General features: G+C 31.5%; 2 protein-coding genes across 3 annotated transcripts; one reads left to right on the plus strand and one right to left on the minus strand.

Moving 5' to 3' along the window:
* The first annotated feature begins 6371 nt into the window (after positions 1-6371).
* On the plus strand, positions 6372-19027 carry MYB4R1 (myb domain protein 4r1). 2 transcript variants are annotated; one of them, XM_022883069.2, is made up of 10 exons: positions 6372-6997; positions 8200-8690; positions 11543-11739; positions 12319-12489; positions 13675-13989; positions 15951-16109; positions 16187-16336; positions 16853-17062; positions 17158-17202; positions 17387-19027. In XM_022883069.2, exons 1-10 carry the CDS (start codon positions 6583-6585, stop codon positions 18711-18713), a joined length of 3480 nt encoding a protein of 1159 aa, XP_022738804.2. In that variant the 5' UTR covers positions 6372-6582; the 3' UTR covers positions 18714-19027. The 2 variants fall into 2 exon arrangements, with proteins under 2 accessions (XP_022738804.2, XP_022738805.2); XM_022883070.2 differs by having other exon boundaries at positions 12322-12489.
* A 474-nt stretch (positions 19028-19501) lies between these two features.
* Positions 19502-21271, minus strand: LOC111291382 (small ribosomal subunit protein RACK1-like). The gene is made up of 2 exons (XM_022883073.2): positions 20313-21271; positions 19502-19812 (listed from the first exon to the last, which is right to left on the minus strand). Exons 1-2 carry the CDS (start codon positions 21192-21194, stop codon positions 19711-19713), a joined length of 984 nt encoding a protein of 327 aa, XP_022738808.1. The 5' UTR covers positions 21195-21271; the 3' UTR covers positions 19502-19710.
* Between the last annotated feature and the right edge of the window lie 1152 nt (positions 21272-22423).

Below are 22423 nucleotides of genomic sequence, written 5' to 3' on the forward strand. Positions count from 1 at the left end.
TCCTCCAAGATTGATCAAAAAGTCCTTATCTTGTAAAATTTCTCCTTTGCCAAATACAATGAGGATTCCTTATTTAAATATAAGTATTCAATCTTCAATTGCATGTAAAAGTCCTATTGTAAATAGGATAACCAAATGTGTGTAGAAGTTTTAGTGTCATTAGGATTCCTTTATCCAAGTGAAATTAGAAAACCAAATACAAATGGGATTTAGCTATTTTCCTTCTAGGATGACCAAATAAAACAATGATTAGGATTGTTTTAATCTTGCATGCATCTTGTATGGAATTCACGTCCAAATATATAAAACCTAAAGATTAAGAAAACACATATTAAATTACCAAATTTTATCAATATTCAAAATTTTTGAACTAAAAAAGACTTGTAAAGCACTATATATTTTTCTGCTATCATCTTTTATATGTTAATCTTTTATTTATCTTTCATTTCAATAAAACAACAAATGCATTTCATTACATATTTTTCTTATTATCCTTATTTTTATATATTTTTTCATATTTCACTTATTCTCATATTCGAAATACTGAATGTTTAGATAATCATGACAATAATTCGAAATTCAATTTTGAAAACTTTATTTATATCAATGAGTTTGATATTTAAACTCCTAATCTATTAAGATTATATGAGCCAAAAGAAGATGAATTTATACAAAATGAGTTAAAGTTGGAATGATTTCTTCATTCATTAAAATGTGAAAGTGGATCTATGGTTTTTTATAGTGTTTTATCCACAAGATTTCTTTTATTCAATAAATGTTCTTCAAAGAAAATATTAACATTTTATATGAGAAATGGACATTTTCTTTTACCTTTCACACAAAAACTAAAATTATTTATTTGTTACCGTTTTTTAGTTTATTATGATTTTTTTGGAAAGAAAAACACTGAAGATCAACCCCACATTAGGGTGTAAATTTTGAAAAAACATCTATTCGAAAAAAAAAACGAAGGTCACAAATGATTTTATAAGCAAAAAACAAAATAATCATTTTATGTGTGAATCCTTCTTAAAAAGAAAAAGTTACAAAAATTTTAAAAAAGAAATTTGAATATGAAAAATGAGAATAAAAAAGAAATGATGACAAATGGGATAAAATGCCAAGATGCTTTAAATGATGAGAAATAATCTTTTGGTTTATAACCCTTCAAACACATATTTTGAGCCTATTTTATCTATTTTTTCGTAACCCTTCACATAGCCTATGTTATGTGCTTTAAAAGTCCATTTTGATCAAATATAAATAATTTAATTGATGAATCATATATTGAACTAAGGCATGTTTATGGTATAATCAAAGGACAATAAGATTATAATCGCTTATTATATTTTGGGATTGATTTAGAGTTTGATAGGACTGTTTGTGGTGAATGAAGTAAAAAATAATGATGAAAAAGAGACGAAAAAGGAAAAAATAAGGAAAAAATGAAAAATAGAAAATGAGGGAAAAAAAAGACATTAAAAATATGAAAAAATGACTTAAGTAAAAAAAAAAAAAAAAAGATATCTAGGTTGAAAATATGAAAAGATAACTTAGGATTAAGAAAACCAATATCATTTGAGAATTTTATGGATATAGACAAGATTTGGTTTGATGAGCTAAAAAAGATCAAAGACGTGTCTTGGATTAATGTTAAAAATTATCTGAATATTTATTATTTGGATGTTATTATACCATCTAAACACTTATCCTAGTGACATGCCTTGAAATTGTTTATTTACCCATTTGTTCTTTTCTAAGCTTGTTCTTATATTAACTATCCTTTTTTTTTAATTTACTTGTTTTTTAGCATTTTTGCTTTCTATAATGAATTGAAGAAATATGTGATGAATTGTATTTTTTATGAAATTGAAATGATGAAAAATAAATGATAAAATACATAAAAGATTCATGCATTACTTAGAAAAGAAAGTCGAGAGTAATAGGGGCAAAATAAAGATAAGGTTGAAAGAAACTTGTGAAAATGTTGATCCTCAAGGTTATCAAAGGAAAAAAGAAACATTTTGGGAAAACTTCAATTTTGGTGATTAATGATGAAATTGTCAAATGGACATTTTGGTTCATAAAGCAGTTGATAGAACTTGATAGTCAATTCTAAAGTTATGATTGCTTAGAAGTAGGAAAAGAAGGATTAGAAGCTAAAAAAAAAAGGAAGAATATGGGGAAAAAAGCCTTAAGAACCTTTTTACCATAATCGAAAGTGCATTCATTGCATTTGTGGCATTTTCATACATTATATTACAACCAGATGTTTTGGCTTTGGATTTTGAAATTAAAGTTAATAAAAGGTTGAGAATTTTTTAGGAAAAAAAACTTTGAACCTGTTAATCTAAGGAAGTTTTTAAAAGGTAAGATTTTAATCATCAATTGTGGGAAGTTTTTTCAAAATAGATTTTGATCCTTGGTTGAAAAGAATTTTTTAGAGATAAGATTTAACTTTTGGATTAAGGAAACATTTCAAAGAAAAAGCATTTAAAATTTCCAAAGTCATTTGTCTTTGTTTAAAGAAGTATATTTCAAAAAAAAAAAAAAAAAAAACAAAGCAAGATTTGTAAAACTTCTAATTATAATCTTTAAAACCTCAAAGATTTTTGATCCATTGATCAAGGTAGGCTTTAAAATTCTTTTTGGACCTTGATTGATAAATTGGAGATTAAACTTGATTTTGAGCTTTAAACTCAACTGTAATTTTTTTTGTTTTATTTGTATTTATTTATTTTTGTTTATTTATCTGAAAATTTGAAAAAAAAAAAGAAAAAAAAAGAATTTGGTGAAAACCCAAAAGTGGTTTGAATTGAGACTCTTGTAAAAACAAAGTTATTTCTTGCATTAAATTCCTTGAAGATCTAGATTATTTAAAGTTCATTTTCATACAACAGTAATGAGATTTTGAGAATGATAGAAACTCCTTTTAATTGAAAGTTTTGTAGAATTTGGTTTAATCTTTATAAAAAAGAACAATAAACACAGCTGAAAGAAAACACAAAAACAATATCCAAAACGATTAGAAGGAAAAATCGTAGTAAAAAGATTTTGATATTGTGTTCTTGTTCATTTTTTTAGTTTCGATTGTGAAGAACTTTTACAGATTTAAAGGAAATCAATTAGCAAATCCACAAATCTCATCAACAATACAATGATAAACAACAATAGAATATTAAAACCAAAGAATTTTTTTTTTTTTTTGTTAATGGAAAGAATTTTGTTCTTTCGAGTTACAAGGATTTTTGTGGTGTTTTTTTTTTTTTTGTTGATTCAAAGTTAAAACTTAGGTAAGATGAGACTAGGTCATATGGGAACACATAATGGAAAACATAAGACATTGAAATGATAGAGTGTATTTTTGAAGATTTAACCGACGGATTAAATCATAAATCTAGGCTAATCTTGGTTTTCTTGGTAAAATATGATTAGAGAATTGGAAAAATGAGATTAAAAGGATCTTTTTTGGAATTTTTAAAGTTTTTTCAATGGTCGGATGGTAATAATAGATAGTAGTCGGTGACGACTAACGGTAGTTGGCTCGAAAGAATTCCACCAAAAGTTGGAAAAACTAAAAATTCAAATGCTTGTGATCTTTTGTTCTTAGGTTTCTAGGTTATTTTTAAAAGAATGAGAAAGAAATAGGCCTTAAGAAGAGAATTGGGAAGGAAGAAATGATTGCAAAATTTTGGATTGAATAAAGAATCCAAAATGCTATTTTGGAAGTAAGCAAAAGAGCTGCATGTTAACCCGTTTATTAACCAAACTAGTTTCCATCCAACCCATGACTATTCAACTAATGAGCCTTCAAGCAGGTTGATCAAGCCGTCGACTGCTTGTTTAAGCTGTTGACTTTTGCTAAGTCACTAACCTTGGATTAAGCCGTTAATCAACTCATTTTTAGGAGATTTATATTTTATTTATTTATTTAGTTATCATCTAAATAAATATGCTTTGAAAAATGTTAAGGAAAAACTTGAATTATTCATTTTTCCTTAAGATAAGTTTTTTTTTTTAGTTAAGGAAAAAGTTGAAATATCAATTTTTCTTAAAGTTTTTAAAAAATAAAATTAATTTTGATCTTTCAATGATAAAATTACTAGAAAGTTGCAATAGTTTTTTCTATGTAAATTTTTAGGTAAAGAAATATTTTAAAATTGCTAGCAAAATATTAGAGTGATTTAAGAAAATTTTCCAATATCAAATGTTCGCATTGAAAATTTTTTTGGATAAAAGGGTTTTCATAAGAAAATTAATACATCTAATGACAGAGTCTTTTCAAGAGACAAAAATCTATTTTAATACTTTTGAAGTAAGAAAATATTTTTAAATTTCTGCAAAAAAAAAAGAGAGTAATTTAAAAATAATTTTCAATAAGTAAATTATTTGGTAAGTTTTTTTTTTCCGTTTGATTTAATGGATAACACAATGTTTTGGATAGGCATTGTGGGGTGCTATAACATTTTCTGTATGTAATTATACTTTTGGATCTAGCTTAGCTTCGTAGAATAAAATCTACTCTTTTAAGGACCTAAGTCAAGTTTAGAATCTCTTTAAAATGAATATATTTAATTAGATGATCAATTGCATCTAAAAAAAATAATAGTGGCTCAATATTTTTTTGTCTAACGATCAAGTTTACGAATTTATATGTTATGAAAATTACTTTTAAATTATTTAACTTAACATTTTAATCTTTATATAATTTAATTATATTTATTGATTTTAAAAGTTAATAAACTGAATATGAATAATAAATGTGTTAAACTCAATGATCCAAAGGTCAATCTCAAAAAATCTAAATCTAAATTATCTAAATTTAAAATAATTCAAACTCAAATTGACCCCAACCAAAATGCATTGAACCCAAAATGACTTGATTTTTCTTGACCAAACCTGAAATGATTTGATCGTTCGTAGACTTAAACCCGATTAGATTTTTTTACCAAAGCTTGATATGATCCGAACCAAAGATTAATCTAATATAAAATAATTTAATTTTTCTTTAATTTGAAAAATCTAACACAAAATAACCCAATTCAAACCCGATCTAACTTGCTTGTTATCCACCGAAAATAGCTAATATGTTACTCGCAGTTCATATTCATTCTTTGGTATTATTAGTGTATACTTAATTTTATGCTCGGACAAAAGTATTGAGGTAAACGATAAAACTAAATGTGAAACTATATTTCATGCATGATATAAAATTTACATATAATAACTTTTAAATCTAAAAACCAATAAAATAACATATGCCAACACAAAATGCACTCATTTTTACAACTTTTCCTAAAGAATAAACATCAATTTAAACATGATAAAAATTTGTTCACAAATTTCTCCTTTTTGAAAAATTATTTTTTATACTTTCTTTTTCTTATGATCTTGGAAATATATTATGCGGAGGCTTTATTTAAAGTAATTTTTTCAAGTTTTGAAAAAATAAAACTCTTTTCACAAAGAGAGTATTTGGTTTGCGAATTTTTATATATTAAAATGATAAGTGATTATGAAGGAAATTGATAATCAAAGAGAATAAGAGATTCTAATGTTTTGTTGGCATAAAATAACGTAAGATTTTTGTATTTAATTCATAAAATCTAAGATTACCTAATGAATTTTTTTATTATATTATTTTTAATGACACATATATAACATGTGATATTCATGTAACTATTTATTTAACGTTTTCATATATATATATATATTTATTTAACACATGAATAATTGATAGAAATAATAATATCATATGTGACTAATATAAATTAATTTTATGATCATACGTATATAAAAAATTTGTAATTTATTAATGAAAATAATTAATAGATGTAACTTATTAATAGCAATTTGATGCATGTTCATGTGTATTGGTAATGTGTGGGTTGGATTTACTTTAAGCATCTTATTTTCAATTCTTTTATAGAATAAAAGAAGGAATAGTCGATGTTTCTTTATAACAACTGTCATCTATTATGTAATGTATAATATACATAATATGATAATTTTTTTATCAATTAAAAATAAATATTTTATTATAAATATTTATAAATATATAATTTTTTTATTATAAATATTTATTTTATTTCAAATAATTAAGATATTATTGATATAATATACATACATTAATAATTTTTATTAAATAAAATCAAATTAATTGTAGAAAACTTAATTAAGAACTAAACTAAAATAATTGAATTATTTTTAATTTTTATAAAATAAAATTTTATCTATACATAATATTAGATGTCAAATGTTGAGACTTTAATATCTTTGCGCATATCATATTAATGTGATATAATATATATACATATATATATATGTATGTATGTATATATATTGCAGCATAAGCCAGGCCCATCTTCTTTGGCACCCAAAATATTAGTGGATACCCTACCCAGACCCATCAACCGTCGTTTCGAATTGGAAGCACGGCAACCAGCGACTGTTTGTAATTTTGCCTGCGCTTCTCCTACAATTTGTCGGCCTTCCCTGCGTCTAATCAAATTCCACACTCTCTTTTAAGAATCCCCTCACAATAGAAAATTCACTTTTCGTTTCTACAAGCAAGTCAGAACAATGTCTCTAAGCGACCAATACGACTCTGGAGAAGAAGTAGTAGATGATGATGAACTCTCAAGCAGCGAAGACGGCGACGGTTTCGACGAGGACATGGAAGCCCTAAAGAAAGCCTGCCTACGTACCGGGACCGACCTTAACGACCTTCAAATCACCGTCGCCGACAAAGACCTACCCTCCACTGCGGGCGCCGTCGCTTCCGCCTCGGCTGCGTCGGCGGATTCTGGCAGCGAGGATGATCTGGAACTTTTCCGGAGTATACGGAGTCGTTTTGCTCTTTCTGAGGACGTTTGTGAGCCTCTGTCTATGAAGCCTCTCTGCACTTTTCCTCCAATTTCTTCTGATGACGATGCTGAAGATGATTTTGAGACTCTTCGCGCTATCCAGAAGCGGTTTTTGGCTTATTCTACCAACGGTAAGTCTCAATTCTCCTTGAAACTACGATTTTACTAAGTTTTCGAATGAAGTTATAATGAAATCTCTTTGTTTGGATAATAAATTTGATGTTTGTGATGCAAATATAAGAATTTTCCATTGTTTCATTATTGGTTGGAAATTTAAATTTTAAACCATCATGTTATCCTCTTAAGTTGTGAATTCTGGAAACAGATTTTATATTTCACAACCCTTATCGTTTTTCAGTTCAAGCTACTTTTCTGGCTGATCTGTGCTCAGTGTTCTTTCTTGTATGTCAACCGGTTCTATTGTTACTGGTAAAGTGGTTGTTTTCAACTTTTTGCGTCATGAACCATCCTCATTTTTTTTGAGGAAAGATGGTTTGACAATGAATTAGCGAATTATAGCTAAAATACTGATAATGAAGTTGCAATTTTTTTTTTTGAAATAATGAAGTTGCAATTTTAATTGCACTGTAGCTTGGTGGAAGTGAGTGAATGAGGAGAATATTTATGCCAAAGATTTTTTTTTTCCATTTCATGGTTCTGAAATTTGAAATTCTAATATCTCTAATGCAGTTGGAAGCATTTTGACTGCAAACTGATTGACGGTCTTTTTCTCATTGAATGTCATCCAAATGTAGCAAAAAATATCATTACTGTTTTAGTTGTAAGATCCTTCTTTTTCAAAGTTGTTTGTGAAATTCTTTCTTTACAGTAATTCCAAATTCATAGTAATTTATATTAGTGACAAGTAATTATCTTTGTTGGGGTATTCTGATTGATATTCAGGTTAAGTTGTGGCGCTTAAGGTATTGCTAGGTGTTCATATTGATTTTTTTTTTATCATGTAAATTAGCAAACTTTCATGCTTTCTCTCACACTGTGTTGAATGCCATCCAGATGTGGAAAGGGCAATGGCTCTTTGGAGCTTTAGATGTGTACTGTTTTGTAAGTTTTTTTTTTTTTGGTTTATTGGAGGTTCTTTAGGGCAACGATTGAAGTCATTATTTTACCAGCGATGATAATTTTTTTGATAACTTATATTCGTTAATACTATTTAACTCTCATTTATGGCTTAAACTTTTGTTAGCTGTTCCTATAGATCTCCGGAGTTCGTTCTTAATTTCTGTCTGTAGACCGTACATTCGTGTTAAAGCATGCAATTGCTGCTTATTTATGCCCCTTGTTTACATTCATCTTTTTTATATATGTTGATCAGATACCTGGAAAAACAGCACAGCGGATCACATAGAGAAAACAGAGCCCATTTATAAGAGTAGCACACCCTTGGAGGATGCAACATGTGATAATATCTGTGAACAATTTCAAGATTATGAGAAGGCTGACAATATCTCCCACTTTCCAAGTGACAACACGGAGATGCACCCTGTTGGTTTAGTTCAGTGGAACCAGTCTGATGCCAACGAGTTATCTACAATGGCAGACAAGTCCTCGAGGTTTCCAAAATCTGCACAGCTGCTCATTAATGCAATTAAAAAGAACAGGTCTTATCAGAAGTTTCTTCGAAGTAAGTTGACTCAGATTGAAGTGAAAATTGAGGAGAACAAAAAATTGAAGGAACGCGTTAAAATTCTTAGAGACTTTCAGGTTTCTTGCAAAAAAATAACAGGCCGAGCCTTATCAATGAAGAAGGATCCCCGTATACAATTAATTTCAGCAAGAAAGTCAAGGACTTCTAAGGATCTTGAGGTAACCATTTTTCTCTTTGTCTTTTTCTTGCTTCTATGTCTTCTAATACAAGTTGTAATTTTTTTAAAAACTTTTGGGAATGAACAAGTAAGGATTATCAAATGCCTTTCATGTTTACAGTTTAGATGTCCGAAGTGCATGTTCCCTGAACAAGGATTGCAAGATTGTTACCATAAAGATTACCGAAGTAAATTGATAATCGAACCAAAACTTGACACGTAGTTATGGTGTCAGTTACCTAGTGATGTGGGAGTAGATTTTGCTAAGCAAATCATAGTGTGATTTATGCTTTTTATGCAACAACAATGGATTAGGACTTTTTCCCTTAAGTGCGGTTGGCTACATAGATCATATTGCAGCATTTGCTCTATTTAGTGTAATATCTTCAATGGGCTGAACAAGAAAGAGGTCCTTTTCTCTGATTACCATCCTATCTTCTTTGGTCATCATTTTGCCCTCTTGATATGGATTTACTTGTTAAATCACATTTAACAGGAGCATCTATACTGTGCTCTTTACACGTCTAAACTCCCTTAAACATGTTTCTTGTATTTTACACTCAATTTGTGTGATTCCAGCTTTCTAGTATGCACTCATTTCAATATTATCTTTCCTTGTATTCTAATATCCTCTGCAACCATCTCAACACTGCTCATTTTATGCATATTTTGATATTTCATTGCCCAAGTTCGTTGTCATAAAGCATTTCTGGTCTTATACTCTTATCATTGCCTTTTATGTCTTCCTCATGCTAGCATAGTTTATTTGATGTATTCCCTAAACTAGTGGCTTGTGAACCTATTATAGTTTTAAATTTTTAATACGGAATCTCTACACTTTAAAATATCTTCTGCAAATAGCATTATTTTAAGTTTAAATGTGAACTAACTAGGATGTGGTACATGCATCCTTTTCCTTTATTCCTTAATCCTAACAACACATAGTATATTGAAATTATTTTATTTCATTTTTTCTTGGGGTTTGGATGGGGGCTTTGCATATAGAGTTAGCTTTCTCAGTAATTTATTTGTGCATATCAAACATATACGAATGGTTTTTTTAATGATGTCCTTGAGCTTCATTAGGTTTTAGAGTGATAAAACCTAAAGGTTGGTTCAATATATAGGTAAAGATTAATAGAAACTTATAGGCGTGAAACACTATCATTCTTCTTTTTCTCGCCAAACCATCCCATGATGTTAGTCCATCTTTCCGTTTTGGGTTTTACGAACCATATGTCTATTGCTAGAAGTGGATTAGTATCAGTTATTGATTTAATTGTTTCTTTTTGGCTCAGTATTATTACCATATAAAAACAAGTGAAATCAGTAAATGGGGGTAAAAAATTAATAGTAAATTAAAGTTTTATCATTCCTTCTACTTTGTGCTATCAAAGGGGACTGATATTATAGGATAGACAGATGATTCTCTAGATTTATGTGGAGGACAGTAGTTTGTGAGGCATGGTTATACATGCAAAATACATATGCTTTCATCATATTAATGTTAGTTTTACCAGGTGAACTATGTATGTGTAGGATGGCAGTATGTGACTATATGAGGCTTGGTTATACATGCAAGATATGTATGCTTTCTTCGTATTGCAAGATATATATGCTTTCTTTGTATTAGTGTTAGTTTTACGTTGTGTTACATGGACTCGGCATTCTTAGGCATCATACCCATCTCGACCAAAGTTGTTAATTTTGTTTCGGTACCAGCCTTACTAACCTGTACATTCCAGTTATATCAAAACATAGTGAACTTAAGGGTGATTTTCCGTACTGGACTTGGTATTGGGTAATGCCGGTTGTTTTCGTTAGTTTTGGTGAATTTTGGGTAGATTAGCTTGTTTCGGTCGGTATGCCAATTTGAAATATGTTTTGTAATTTTTAATGAGTCTTTTGTTATTTGACTATTTTTTACCTAATAAAAATTAAACTAATTGATAAAATAACCCTTGAAAGTTGGGTTTCTCTATGTTTTTCTATAACTTTTTTTTTTTTTTTATAATTTATTTTTTCAAACTAAAGTTTGTAAGTATTTCAATCTCTTTCAAGAAATCCCAATCTAAATTTTAACAATCATGAAGCCAAGGTTAACTTTTTTTTCATATCTTTGTTTTTATCTTAATATCTACATGAAAAAGAAAATACTCATTTAAATATCATATGATCATATTAAGTATTTAAAAATATCATAATAAACTGATTTTATTATTTCTTATACTTTTAAACTTATTTATTTGGTTTTTAAAGATATTGCATATTTATTTTATAGATTATTAGTAGTATTATTATGTACAAGTTCATGTATATTTATAAATACATTTGTACTGAACTAAAAATTCCAAAATAATATATTGGAACAACTAGTATTGGTATATACCATTTTTTTAAAGAAAATCAAAATGTTATCTAGTATAGTATTAATAACTTTGATCTTGACACGACACGACATTATAAACAAAAGGTTTTATTTGTCAAATTGATTTTTAAAATTTTTTTAACTTACATAAGTAGTATTATTATTTTCCCTATAAATTTTTAGAAGGATTCCCGTACTTGTAGTTTATTTTTGGATATTTTTAGCTGAATCTGCAAGTACAAATATTTTAACAAAAGACAAGTCCAAGACATGGATACATACCCATAATGGATACTCATACTTGAGTCCATGTGACATAGGTTTTACGAGTTGCACCTATGTAATGTAGCTTTAGTAACTACAAGTGATGGTCTAAATAATGTCTTTGATTGTAAGTATGATTGCTAACGTGTTGTGAAGTTATTGTAGGTTTGATTTTTAATGGTTCTATCTGATGATGAGCATGACATGTTTTATTCCTGCAGGTTAATGATAAAAAGGTCACTGCTGATTATGGTCCACCAGAGAATTCTAGTGCCTGTAATTACAGAATGGCTTTAACAAAATTTCCTCTTACACTTCAGAGGAAAAAATGGACCAGGGAAGAAAAAGAAAATCTTGAAAAGGGAATACGGCAACAATTTCAAGAGAGTGCGCTTCAATTTTCAGTGGATTGGTTGAGGTGTGTTTTCTCAATGTAAATATCATTTGTTTTATGTCTGAAGTCATATCTTAATTGGGTGATGGCTGACAACTCACAAGGCTAACTGTACTTTGTGAATCAAATTAAGGCTATGATCACGTTCAGTATTATGCTACGGATGGAAGACATTCCTTCTATTTTTCCATTAAGTGTTCCTTGCAGCTCTTCTGGCATATCACCATAGTTGGAGCTGCATATTGGAAATATTAAACTTTATGCACTGGTCAAGTCTGTTCCTGACCTGAGTATGTGGTATAGCATGTCTGATAATAAAGTTTTGGAGCCTATTCGGTGTGTTTTTGGAAGATTTTTTTTTCTTATTTTGAACTTCTAAATACTCATCTAAAGGCAGAAATTAACAAAATAATGTGAAGTAGAAGTGTACAAAGTTTATTTCTTTTAGCTTCGTAACTTTAAAAACTTCTTAGTACAAGAAAAAGTTGCATTAGTTGCCTAATATTCATCTAATTCGGGATATCACTATATTTAGATATTTACATATCCATTCTTTTGACTTGTTCATTCAGCATATGCATACTCATGCACTTTATTTGCCAGTAGCTCAGATGGGTCATCTGGAGATGGAAGCAATTTGGATAACATCATTGCAACAGTCAAAGATCTTGAAATCACGCCAGAGATGATTAGGGAATTTCTTCCCAAAGTGAATTGGGATCAGTTAGCTTCATTGTATATCAAGGGTCGTTCTGCTGCAGAATGTGAATCACAGTAAGTATCTCTTGAACGATTTTCTTTTTTTTTGAATAGTTGCATCTGTTGACTTTTTTGACTAATATAAAACATAAAGCTCTGGTTAGCTATATAATTTTAAGTTTGTGGTAGAATTTGGTTGGTAAATCTCACATTTGGGAGATTTTGCATCCCTCTAAAAAAGAATCGCCCAATTTGTTGGGATCCAACATGTTTAGAACCTGATAACAAGTGTCCACTTCTTTCTCTGTTTGTTGTCTGAAACATTTTACATACTTAATTCTGTTCAACCTCCTTTAAAAGCTGTAATACTTGACTCCTTTCTGCTTTAATGATTAGAGGACACTGCTAGAGTTTCAATATTTCATATTATACATTGAAATGTTGCATTTTACCTATCTCTTTTGTGCTTTTCTTCGTTCTGTCATTGATTTTCGTAGTTTTTTACTTTGCAGAGGAAATTTTGGCATTTACTTTATCCTGAATGTTTCACCTTTGTTTTAACTTCTTTTTCTATGCTTGTTGCAAAAATTTTGTTTACTGCCCTACCTACTATTCCTCTCTGTTCTGTTTTCGTTTGGGGTTAGAAAATACATAAAACATGCTTGCATTGATTTTGGAACCCAAGACCCTATCTTTTCCACCATTGGATGAATTTCTTACATCAAACTATTATATCATACTGGGATTTTTAGTTGGTGAGAGGTCTTCGTGTTCTCTAAAGCATGTCTTCAATGAACCTAGCTTCTCAGAAGTCCATGTTGCAACTATCACAAATGCGTTTGCAATTTTTTTTAAGAAGAAATTTATACTTTCTAACACATGTAATGCTTCCTAGGTTCATGTTTACTTTGTTTCTGGCCTCTATCTGGGTAGTTCTTAACTAGTTTTTCATGTTCACTGACTTTCTCTGAAGCATGTGTCCTTCAATGAGTCAAGCTTCTCAGATGTCTATGATGATGACAATCACAGATGTTTTTACCATTGTTGGATTTGAATAAAAGTGCAAGGTTTGTGCAGGTCATACAGGTGGGACTCCTACTTGAAATGTGCTTTACTCAAAACATTGGTGTTTAATGTGTCTGTGATGATTGTCATCACAGATGTCTCTGACTCATTTCTCATTCCCTTTAGACCAGAATCATTGTATGGGCATTGATTTCTTTATGCTTTTATCTTTATACTCTTCATCCTTTCCTGCAGCTGGCTGAATCATGAAGATCCCCTCATCAATCGCAATCCATGGACTGCTGAAGAAGATAAGAATCTTTTGTTGATTGTTCAAGAAAAGGGGATTGGTAACTGGTTTGATATTGCTGTATCATTGGGGTCAAACAGGACCCCATTTCAATGCCTGGCACGGTATCAGAGGAGTTTGAATGCATGCATACTGAAAAGGGAATGGACTGAGGAGGAGGACGATCAACTTCGAATTGCTGTTGAGGTTTTTGGTGAATGTGATTGGCAGTCTGTGGCTTCTACATTGAAAGGACGGACTGGCACTCAATGTTCTAATCGGTCAGTTAACTGTTTCAAAGAATTTTTTCTTGTATCTAGTTTTTGTCATACCTTTCCAGCTACTGACACATTAGTCATATTAGAATTTTTTCTAGTGAAGGAATTGATAAGGAAACCTTTAAGTAAAATAGTTTGCACTGTGCTTTAAATTTTATTGTTTTCTTATTTTATGAAACGTGATTTATTCTAACATAGGTTAGCTTCCATAAATCAATTTTGTCATAGATTTTAATATGTTATAGATCTCATCATACACAATTCTAAGAATAACATGTTATAGATATCTCATTTGAACAAGTCTAACTTGTAATGATGTGGGATACAGTTAAAAATCATGTGCTTCAGGCAGTAGGGAAAATCTGGCAAGGGGAAGCCTTTCTTTGTCATAGGAATTGCTTGATATAATGCAAGTTCCAAATCTAACTTGGAAATTTTGGATATTTAGGTTTTAGGTATATAATTATGTGTTAGTGGCTGGAAGGAGGCCTAATTCGCTGTTCAGTTGCTGGAAAAGAATGTTCAAAGTGCAAAAGTAGGGATTACTAGATTTTAAGATAAATAATCAGGGGAAAGAACAATAAAAGAGTTAAGAGAAACATAGGCATTACAACTACAATTTTTTAGCAATCATACCGTGATACAAAACTTACAATAAATTGGAAATTGCAGTTTCACACAACTAATATAAACCCCAGGATTCAATGTTTTCATTCTATCACTGCATGCATCATGTGATTGCTAGGTATTATACAACTTGGTTTGCATTTCTCTTAAGAGTTCTCCCTGCAAGATTTACTGCATAAATTATTTTTGAAAGGGGGAAATCAGGTCCATCGGAGTCTAGGTTCGAGCTATTTGTTGATTTGGGTAAATTTTGAGTTTCAATCTGGATTAATTCTTGTTTTTAAGCCAATTTTTACTTCAAGCAAAATATTAACAATTAATCCTTAAATTTATAATATAATTATTTACTGTAAACATTACTTTAACAGAATATAATTCAAAGGGGAAAATTATGAGTATATTATCAAAATATCTTGGTCATCCAATTTAAGCTTTCTTTTTTATCTATACTATATACAAAAGTAAATGTAAGCTTTCCTTTTTTTCTATACTATATATCAAAAGTTTCTCAAGTGGTGAAATGACTAGATATTGCTTATATGAGTGGAAAGATAAAAGTTGAATGATGTCGCACACAGAATTAAATTACCAACTCTTGATTATGAATGTACCCTCATGATGAATGCATGGATTCTGCACTGAAAATAATCACTAGCACCTTGAATTGTCTCCCTCTGCATTAAGTTGTTTCAGTTCATACGTCAAAATTATAAAATCATTATGTAAAATGTATGTCAATTCTTAGATCACTGTATCCTAAAGTTTTATTCAGAATTTTACTTTCTTCAAATCTTGTTTACAAAAATATAACTATTGATTTGTCCACATTTTAGGAGTCAATAATCAATACCATTACTAAAAACTTGCTTTTATTTAGCTTTGTAGCTACTCTTGTTATACGAATGCTGATAAATTTGGTCTAAATGTTTTTCTAATGCTGATGCTACTTTTTCAATGCATGCATTCATTTAATTCCATGGAATTTTTGGCTTGTTAGAATGCATGCTTCCCTTTTTGCATCATCTTTTTGTTACAAGGGCATTTTGCACTTCAACAGCACATTCCTCCCAAGAATTCTATACAATTCATGTTGAATGACCTTCACTATATTTTCATGTTGCCATCAGTATTCCTTAGTTGAAATCTCTGCTAAAATAATGCCATGCATCACATAATTCCATGGATGGGCCATTTAGGGCCTATATACTGTATGTTAGACTGTTAGTAATGCTTGCTTTATATAATTATCACATATCAATTTTATGGTAGAACTTGCTTCTTTGTAAGGCTGCTTAGTATCATTTAGTTTATACTAAGAAGATTCTTTTAATATACAGATGGAAAAAATCACTTCATCCAACCAGGCAAAGAGTTGGGAGATGGACACATGCTGAAGACAAATATTTGAAAGTGGCTGTGATGCTTTTTGGGCCAAAAAATTGGAAAAAAATAGCTGAAGTTGTTCCTGGTCGAACTCAAGTGCAATGTAGAGAAAGGTATGGGATCGTAATCTTCAAGTCAATTAAGATGGCGTTAGTTAAATAGAATTGTTAATCTTTCACTTTGTTGCCAGGTGGGTCAATTCTTTAGATCCAGCTTTGAATTTGGGCATATGGACTAAAGAAGAAGATTTAAGGCTGGAAGCAGCCATTGAAGAACATGGATATTGCTGGTCAAAGATTGCCACATGTATGCTTTCACGAACTGATAACCAGTGTTGGAGGTATGAAGAAGTTGATTTTAGCTATTGGGTTTAGGGTGTAATTGAGCTAGCTCAACTGACACAGTAAAGAGCTGAAGCTCCACTTGATTACAAAACTCAAGCTTGGAACTTATTTTAAGCTTGTTTGGACTTAACTCGAGCTTGACTTGAAATAATATCTTGCTACTTGAATTTAAATACATTAGGCTTGAGTGCCATCAAACTAAAATTAAGCTGAAGGGTGGAGCTTGAGCATGAGCTCAAGGTTTTGATTACATGATTATTTTTTATTTGCACATTTACCTACTCGAGCTCAAGCTTAAGCTCAAGCTCAACTTGACTGTAAATGAGTTAAGTTGGAATATTTTGAGTTGAACGTGAATAGCTTATGAGTGGGTTTGACTCTTTGTCACCCCAACTCAAGCTAAAGTTTCTAATCATGCGTTATTTTTACTTCTTATTTTGGTTGTATAATGCCAATTCTCTGCTTTATCTATCTGAACAATTTTTTAATTGCAACTTCTGTCTTTTAAATAGGAGGTGGAAGCTGTTGCATCCAGAAGAAGTGCCTTTGCTTCAAGAAGCTAGAAGAATACGTAAAGCAACTCTTATAACTAATTTTGTAGATAGGGAATCTGAGCGTCCTGCCCTTGGCCCTAATGATTTTAATATTTCATTACCAATGATAACTCCAACTTCAGAGCCGGAAAATACAATTCTGCCGAGTAAAGAAAATAGGAAAGAAAGGTTCAGTATTCAAGCTATTTTCTTTCTGTTTGTCTTTCTTTTTTCTCTTCTAACTTATTCTGTAATTCGAGTTTGATTCATCTTTTTGTTTGCAGGGGAAGAAGGCCAGAATCTGAGCGAGAAAATGATGCAGCATTAAGGTGAGATTTTACCTCAAATTTCGTAGCTCCTTATTCAACAGAGTGAGAAAGTTTATCTATTTTCATTCTGCTTGTTATCATTCCTACTTGCATATTCATCAAAATTATGATGTTCTCATTGTTTAGGTATATTCTTACTCTAATTGGTAGTGTCTCTTAACCTTTTTTTTCTCTTGTGCTGCAGGCACTTCTCAGAAAATAGGAGACACCAGAGTTGTGGAAAACGAGCTCAAGCTTTTTCTGTTGAAGTTCCGGGGATGATCAATGAAAATGAGGCTAAGACTGCTAATGGGCATGATGCTGCTAGGAAGAAACAAAGAAACCCATATTCAGAGAACAATAATTTTACTGAACCTGCACAAGTTGTTGCCTTTCCGAAGAAAAGAAAGAGAAAACAACCTTCAGGAAGTAATAATTATACTGAAGCAGCGCAGCATGTAGCCATTCAAAAGAAAAGAAGAAGAAAACCACCTTCGGGACATACTAATTGTAGTGACCAAGTGGAGGATGATGTTGTTCAGGTGGAGAAAAGAAAACAACAAGCAGAAAGCAATAAATGCATTGAATCAATGCAGGATAATTCCTCATCTCATCCACTTTCGACAATGTGTATGACCACCAATCAAGAGGCTGAATCATTTGGTAGTAGTCTTACTAAAAAGATGAAAAAGAATCCCAAACTGTCACTTAAACAGTGTTCCAAGAGGGTACATGCTGAATTAGGTGAAGAACAGAATTCTGTCTGTTCTGAAAATTCTGTGTTTTCAGGGGGTATTGATGGTGCTGAAGTGATGCAGAACAGTGTAGTAGTAGTTGATATTCTTGGTGTGGATGATGCTTCTGGTGAGAGGAGTACTGCTAAACCAGGATCTAGGACGAAAACACACATGAATTTATCAACCTCTCAAAGTTCAAGGATCACTGGTGCTGAAGGCTTTGAGAACTTTTCATCAAATAAAAATACTAAAAAGAGGAGAAATAGTTCTCTAAGGCAATACTGCAGGAGAAGAAAGAGCAATGTGCCATCTGGAGATGAAGATGACATTATGCTTGCTTCTTTACTTCAAGATAAATTGAAGAAAAGAATTCCCTCATTCACAGATGGAGATAAGAAGACACCTGCTTGCTTTCTTCGCAACAAATTGAAGAAGAAAAGGCATCAAATTGTTGAAAATGCTCCTTTATCAACTTTGAAAGGAGAGGATCAAAGTAGAAAGATAAATCAAATGCGATCTGGTTTGCAACACTGTGATTTGGTAATTTCTGAAAATTCTGCATTCCACAGTCGCTTGAGGCAAACTATTATGCATAGTGACAGAGACATTGGGGTAGTTGATGTAGTTGATGATACGGTGGCTCCCCATGAAGTGGTGAGAGAAGCAAGCAGGATGAATGAGGGAGGTAAGTTGCAGGCTGATGACATTACTCTTGCTTGCTTGCGGAGGAGATTAAAGAAGAGGCGGCTATCCATTGCGCAAAATGGCAAAACCAAGGAACTTCCTCTTGAATGACAAGGGGATCCGAACTGCCTGCCGTAGAGGTTGGTGAACTGGAAGGCACAATGATTGATTGCTTTGAGAATTTTGTATCTAGGTAAACGTTAGATAATGCAGAGAGGAAATGAGATGAGAATATTGCTATTTGCACCCCATTTTTGTAATGAGATTGTTTTTATTTCTTAGGCAGCCAAAACACCCAAATTTTTTTTTTTTTTTTAAAAAAAGTAGCCGCAGAGAAGATGATGAAACCAAGTAAAATCTGCACAGCCTCACCCTTGCTCAACATTCATTTGCATATTAAATGATGAGGAAGTATTATGTTACAATCTAATCTTATTCCTGTATCTATCAATGGTTAAATGACTTTTAAGTTAGTTCCATGGGTCAATCCATCCAAAACCAGAAATAGCAGGAACCAAGCTGTCCAAGGCTGCTTTTAAATCAGCACTATGGCACAAGGAAGCAAAAATTGCAAGGAGAAAAAGCATTTATGTGAATAAAATTAGCAAGTATAAGCAAAATTCGAAGTTTAAAAATAAAACTCACAATCAAATATCTGACCTTGTATTCAGTCAGCCAATTCACCTACTAATTAATAATTAGGTTAACAAAATTGCTGCAAGGCCTACATAGTAAATAATAAGCCAGCCAGCTAGCAAATAAACGTGGCATAACCAGAATAAATTATTTAATTATTCTTTTTAAATGTCAATTTTACCCGAATAATTTTTTAAACTAGCAATCTTATCCAAATCAAATTCCCCTTCCCGATAAAAAGAAGGGGAAAGGAAAATATATACTTTGTAAATAATAATCTTGGAGTTCAATTCAAACCAAAAATCTTGGGCGCAAAACCAGACACGTCAATAATTAAATATCTAATTAAAATAACCAAACCAAACCAAAATAGCATAGGCCTCCTCAATGCCTAGCATTATCAAGACATAAGAAAAACATCCTCGAAACATTTAAAACAAAAATCTTAACAATCTGTTGAGAGTAACTTCATCTAGTAACGACCAATTCCCCAAACTCTGATCACACCATCCGTATACCCACTAAACAAGGTGCTTCCATCCGCACTCCAGTTCAAGCTTGTGCAGTATATCACCTGCAAAAATCCAAATATACTCAAAACTACTTTTTCCTGAAAATGCCAATTGCTCAATTGTAGCCCAGGGTCAAGACAGACACAGGAATCAGAACAACTATTAAACTAACTTCGATTTTGCAATACCAAATACAAATCTACCATGGGGCATATAATAATTACAATAGTATGTTTTCAAAAAATAAATTGAGGCAATAAATGGACAATGTGTAATGAGCAAATCACTCCCACACAAAAGAAGATAAAAACTGTAAATAAAATTTTGAAAACATACAAATATGCCAAAATGCAAAGGACAATCAAATTCTTAGGATGCCATGCCAGGATAGCTATAGTATTTGTTCAAACAATTAATCAGAGTAAAGATACATTGCATCTAAAATTTTCTACAATGCAAACGAAACAAAAACAGATTAAGCGCAAAACGAGTTCACCAAACCAATAGCCGGAATAGAAGATTTTGAACTATAAGAATAGTGATGACAGAAAAGCATTATTACCTTCTTCTTGTTTCCGGTGTCCGTGACCTCAGACTTCTCAGCCTCAGCCTTGAGATCAACCTTCAAGTCCTCAACAATGCTCTTGCTCTCCAGATCCCAGATCTTGATACTCTGCTCCGTGGCGGCACAAAGCCAGTACCTGTTAGGACTAAAGCAAAGAGAGTGAATGACCGCACCCGCTTCAAGACTGTACAGCTTCTTTCCTTCAGCCAAATCCCACAACAGAATCACCCCGTCTTTTCCTCCACTGGCACACAAAGAACCATCAGGAGAAACCGCCACCGTGTTCACATAACCCGAGTGGCCGGTTAATGTGTTACGAATCTTACAGTTGGTCAGGTTCCAAACTTTCACAGTCTTATCCCACGAAGCTGAAACGATGGTGGGTTGAAGAGTATTTGGGCTGAAACGAACACAGCTAACCCAATCGGTATGAGCTTCGCCGTCTTGGATTGTGTATTTGCATTCTCCAAGGGTATTCCAAAGCTTGATAGTTCGATCACGAGATGCCGAAACAATCTGGCGGTTGTCAATGGAAAAGGCAACAGAGAGTACATCTTTGGTGTGGCCAACAAAACGACGAGCGGAGGTTCCAGCGGTTAAATCCCACAGGCGAAGCTCACCGTCCCAGGAACCAGAGAGAGCGAACTGGGAATCGGAAGAGAGGACAACGTCTTCGACAAAGTGAGAGTGGCCAGTGAGACGACGACGAGGGACGCCGTAGGTCTTTTCGTCTTTGGTTAAGTGCCAAAGGATGATGGATTTGTCACGCGAGGAGCTGACGATCATGTCGGAGTTGTCAATGGGGGTGGCGATGGCTGTCACCATGTCGGTATGGGATCGCATGGTGCCGCGGAAAACCAATGCCTCAGAGACGGCCATTTTCGTTGGCGTTTGGGGTGAGGCTTTTAGGTATTGAAGGATAAAAGGCGGAGTGGCTGAGGAAAGAGTTTAAGAAGCCAAAAAGAGAGTATAACAAGTATATATAGTGCCAGTGTATCGGAAATTAGGGTTTTGCAAAGAAACCATCCCACTCGTTTTTTTGTTCTTTTTCCTAAATAATTTCTGATTAATGGCATTTGGGTCCTCAATGGTTTAATGCATATTTAGTTTAGTCCTTAAAGATGAAGGATTCTAAACTTAAATTAATGTGCTATGACTTTTAGATCCACTTTCTTTTTGTTTTTGTATGTGTACATATGTTGCATGTCATATTACACGTTAATTATTCGGATATTTGTTAAATAATTAATGTTGAGAAGTTTTATCATTAAATGATTCATTCATTTTTTTTAAGAGATAAATTTCTATAAAATTAATATTCAACTCGATCCCCAATGATTCACTCACTAACTTCAATCTTCTTTGTACCAAAAAAAAAATTGCGTTAGTGTTAATTTTTTTAATAAATAACATGCATGCAATATATTATTCTTAAATTGATAATTGTTTTAAAATGATAAACACTTTAAGTGTGTTTTTCAAAGTAAATTTACTTAAAAATTTTTGCTTGCTTCTTAAATCAAAAGTTTGCTTATTTGAGCCTAAATGTAAATTCAATTGATATTTTAGTAAAAACTATTTTTCCTCAAACTCTATATAATTGTGATACTATTGATTTTAAGAAATGCAATTTTTTATGTGATTAACTTAAAAAAAATGTACATCCAATTGATATTAAAAAGATATAATTTTAATTTTATTGGTGTTGAGAAAAATATATTTTAAATTAGCTTTGCTTGAAAAAGCAAAGTCCAATTGATATTCAATGACAATCATTTTCTTTTTATTTGATGCAATTTTAGCATTATTGATTTCAAGAAAATGAATTTTTTAATATGCTGTACATGACTAGAGGTTTTGTGCTTCATAATAAAAATATTATTGAGTTCTAATATTTTCTTTAAGAAAAATTTAAAGTAAATAAATATTTTTATTGTTAAGCTAAAAGAAATTACTCCAAACAATCTTACTTTTGCAAATATTTATTCATGGACTTCAAAGTTACTTTTGAAAACTCACAATATTTGTTCCAATATTTTGGGCTTAATTTTAATCTAAAAACACAAGTTTCCAAGTGAACAAACTTTAGTCAAATGATTTTTAAGCAA

The sequence above is a fragment of the Durio zibethinus genome, chromosome 11 (assembly GCF_047325235.1).
Source record: "Durio zibethinus cultivar Kanyao isolate XHJ-2024 chromosome 11, ASM4732523v1, whole genome shotgun sequence".
NCBI classification, from domain to species: domain Eukaryota; kingdom Viridiplantae; phylum Streptophyta; class Magnoliopsida; order Malvales; family Malvaceae; genus Durio; species Durio zibethinus.

Coding starts and splice junctions, on each gene's coding strand:
- MYB4R1 (XM_022883069.2), top strand. CDS start 6,583: ATGTCTCTAAGCGACCAATACGACTCTGGAGAAGAAGTAGTAGATGAT. Junction 12,490..13,674: donor GCTGCAGAATGTGAATCACA/GTAAGTATCTCT, acceptor CCTTTCCTGCAG/CTGGCTGAATCATGAAGATC. Junction 17,203..17,386: donor GAAAATGATGCAGCATTAAG/GTGAGATTTTAC, acceptor CTTGTGCTGCAG/GCACTTCTCAGAAAATAGGA.
- LOC111291382 (XM_022883073.2), bottom strand. CDS start 21,194: ATGGCCGTCTCTGAGGCATTGGTTTTCCGCGGCACCATGCGATCCCAT. Junction 19,813..20,312: donor ACACCGGAAACAAGAAGAAG/GTAATAATGCTT, acceptor GGATTTTTGCAG/GTGATATACTGCACAAGCTT.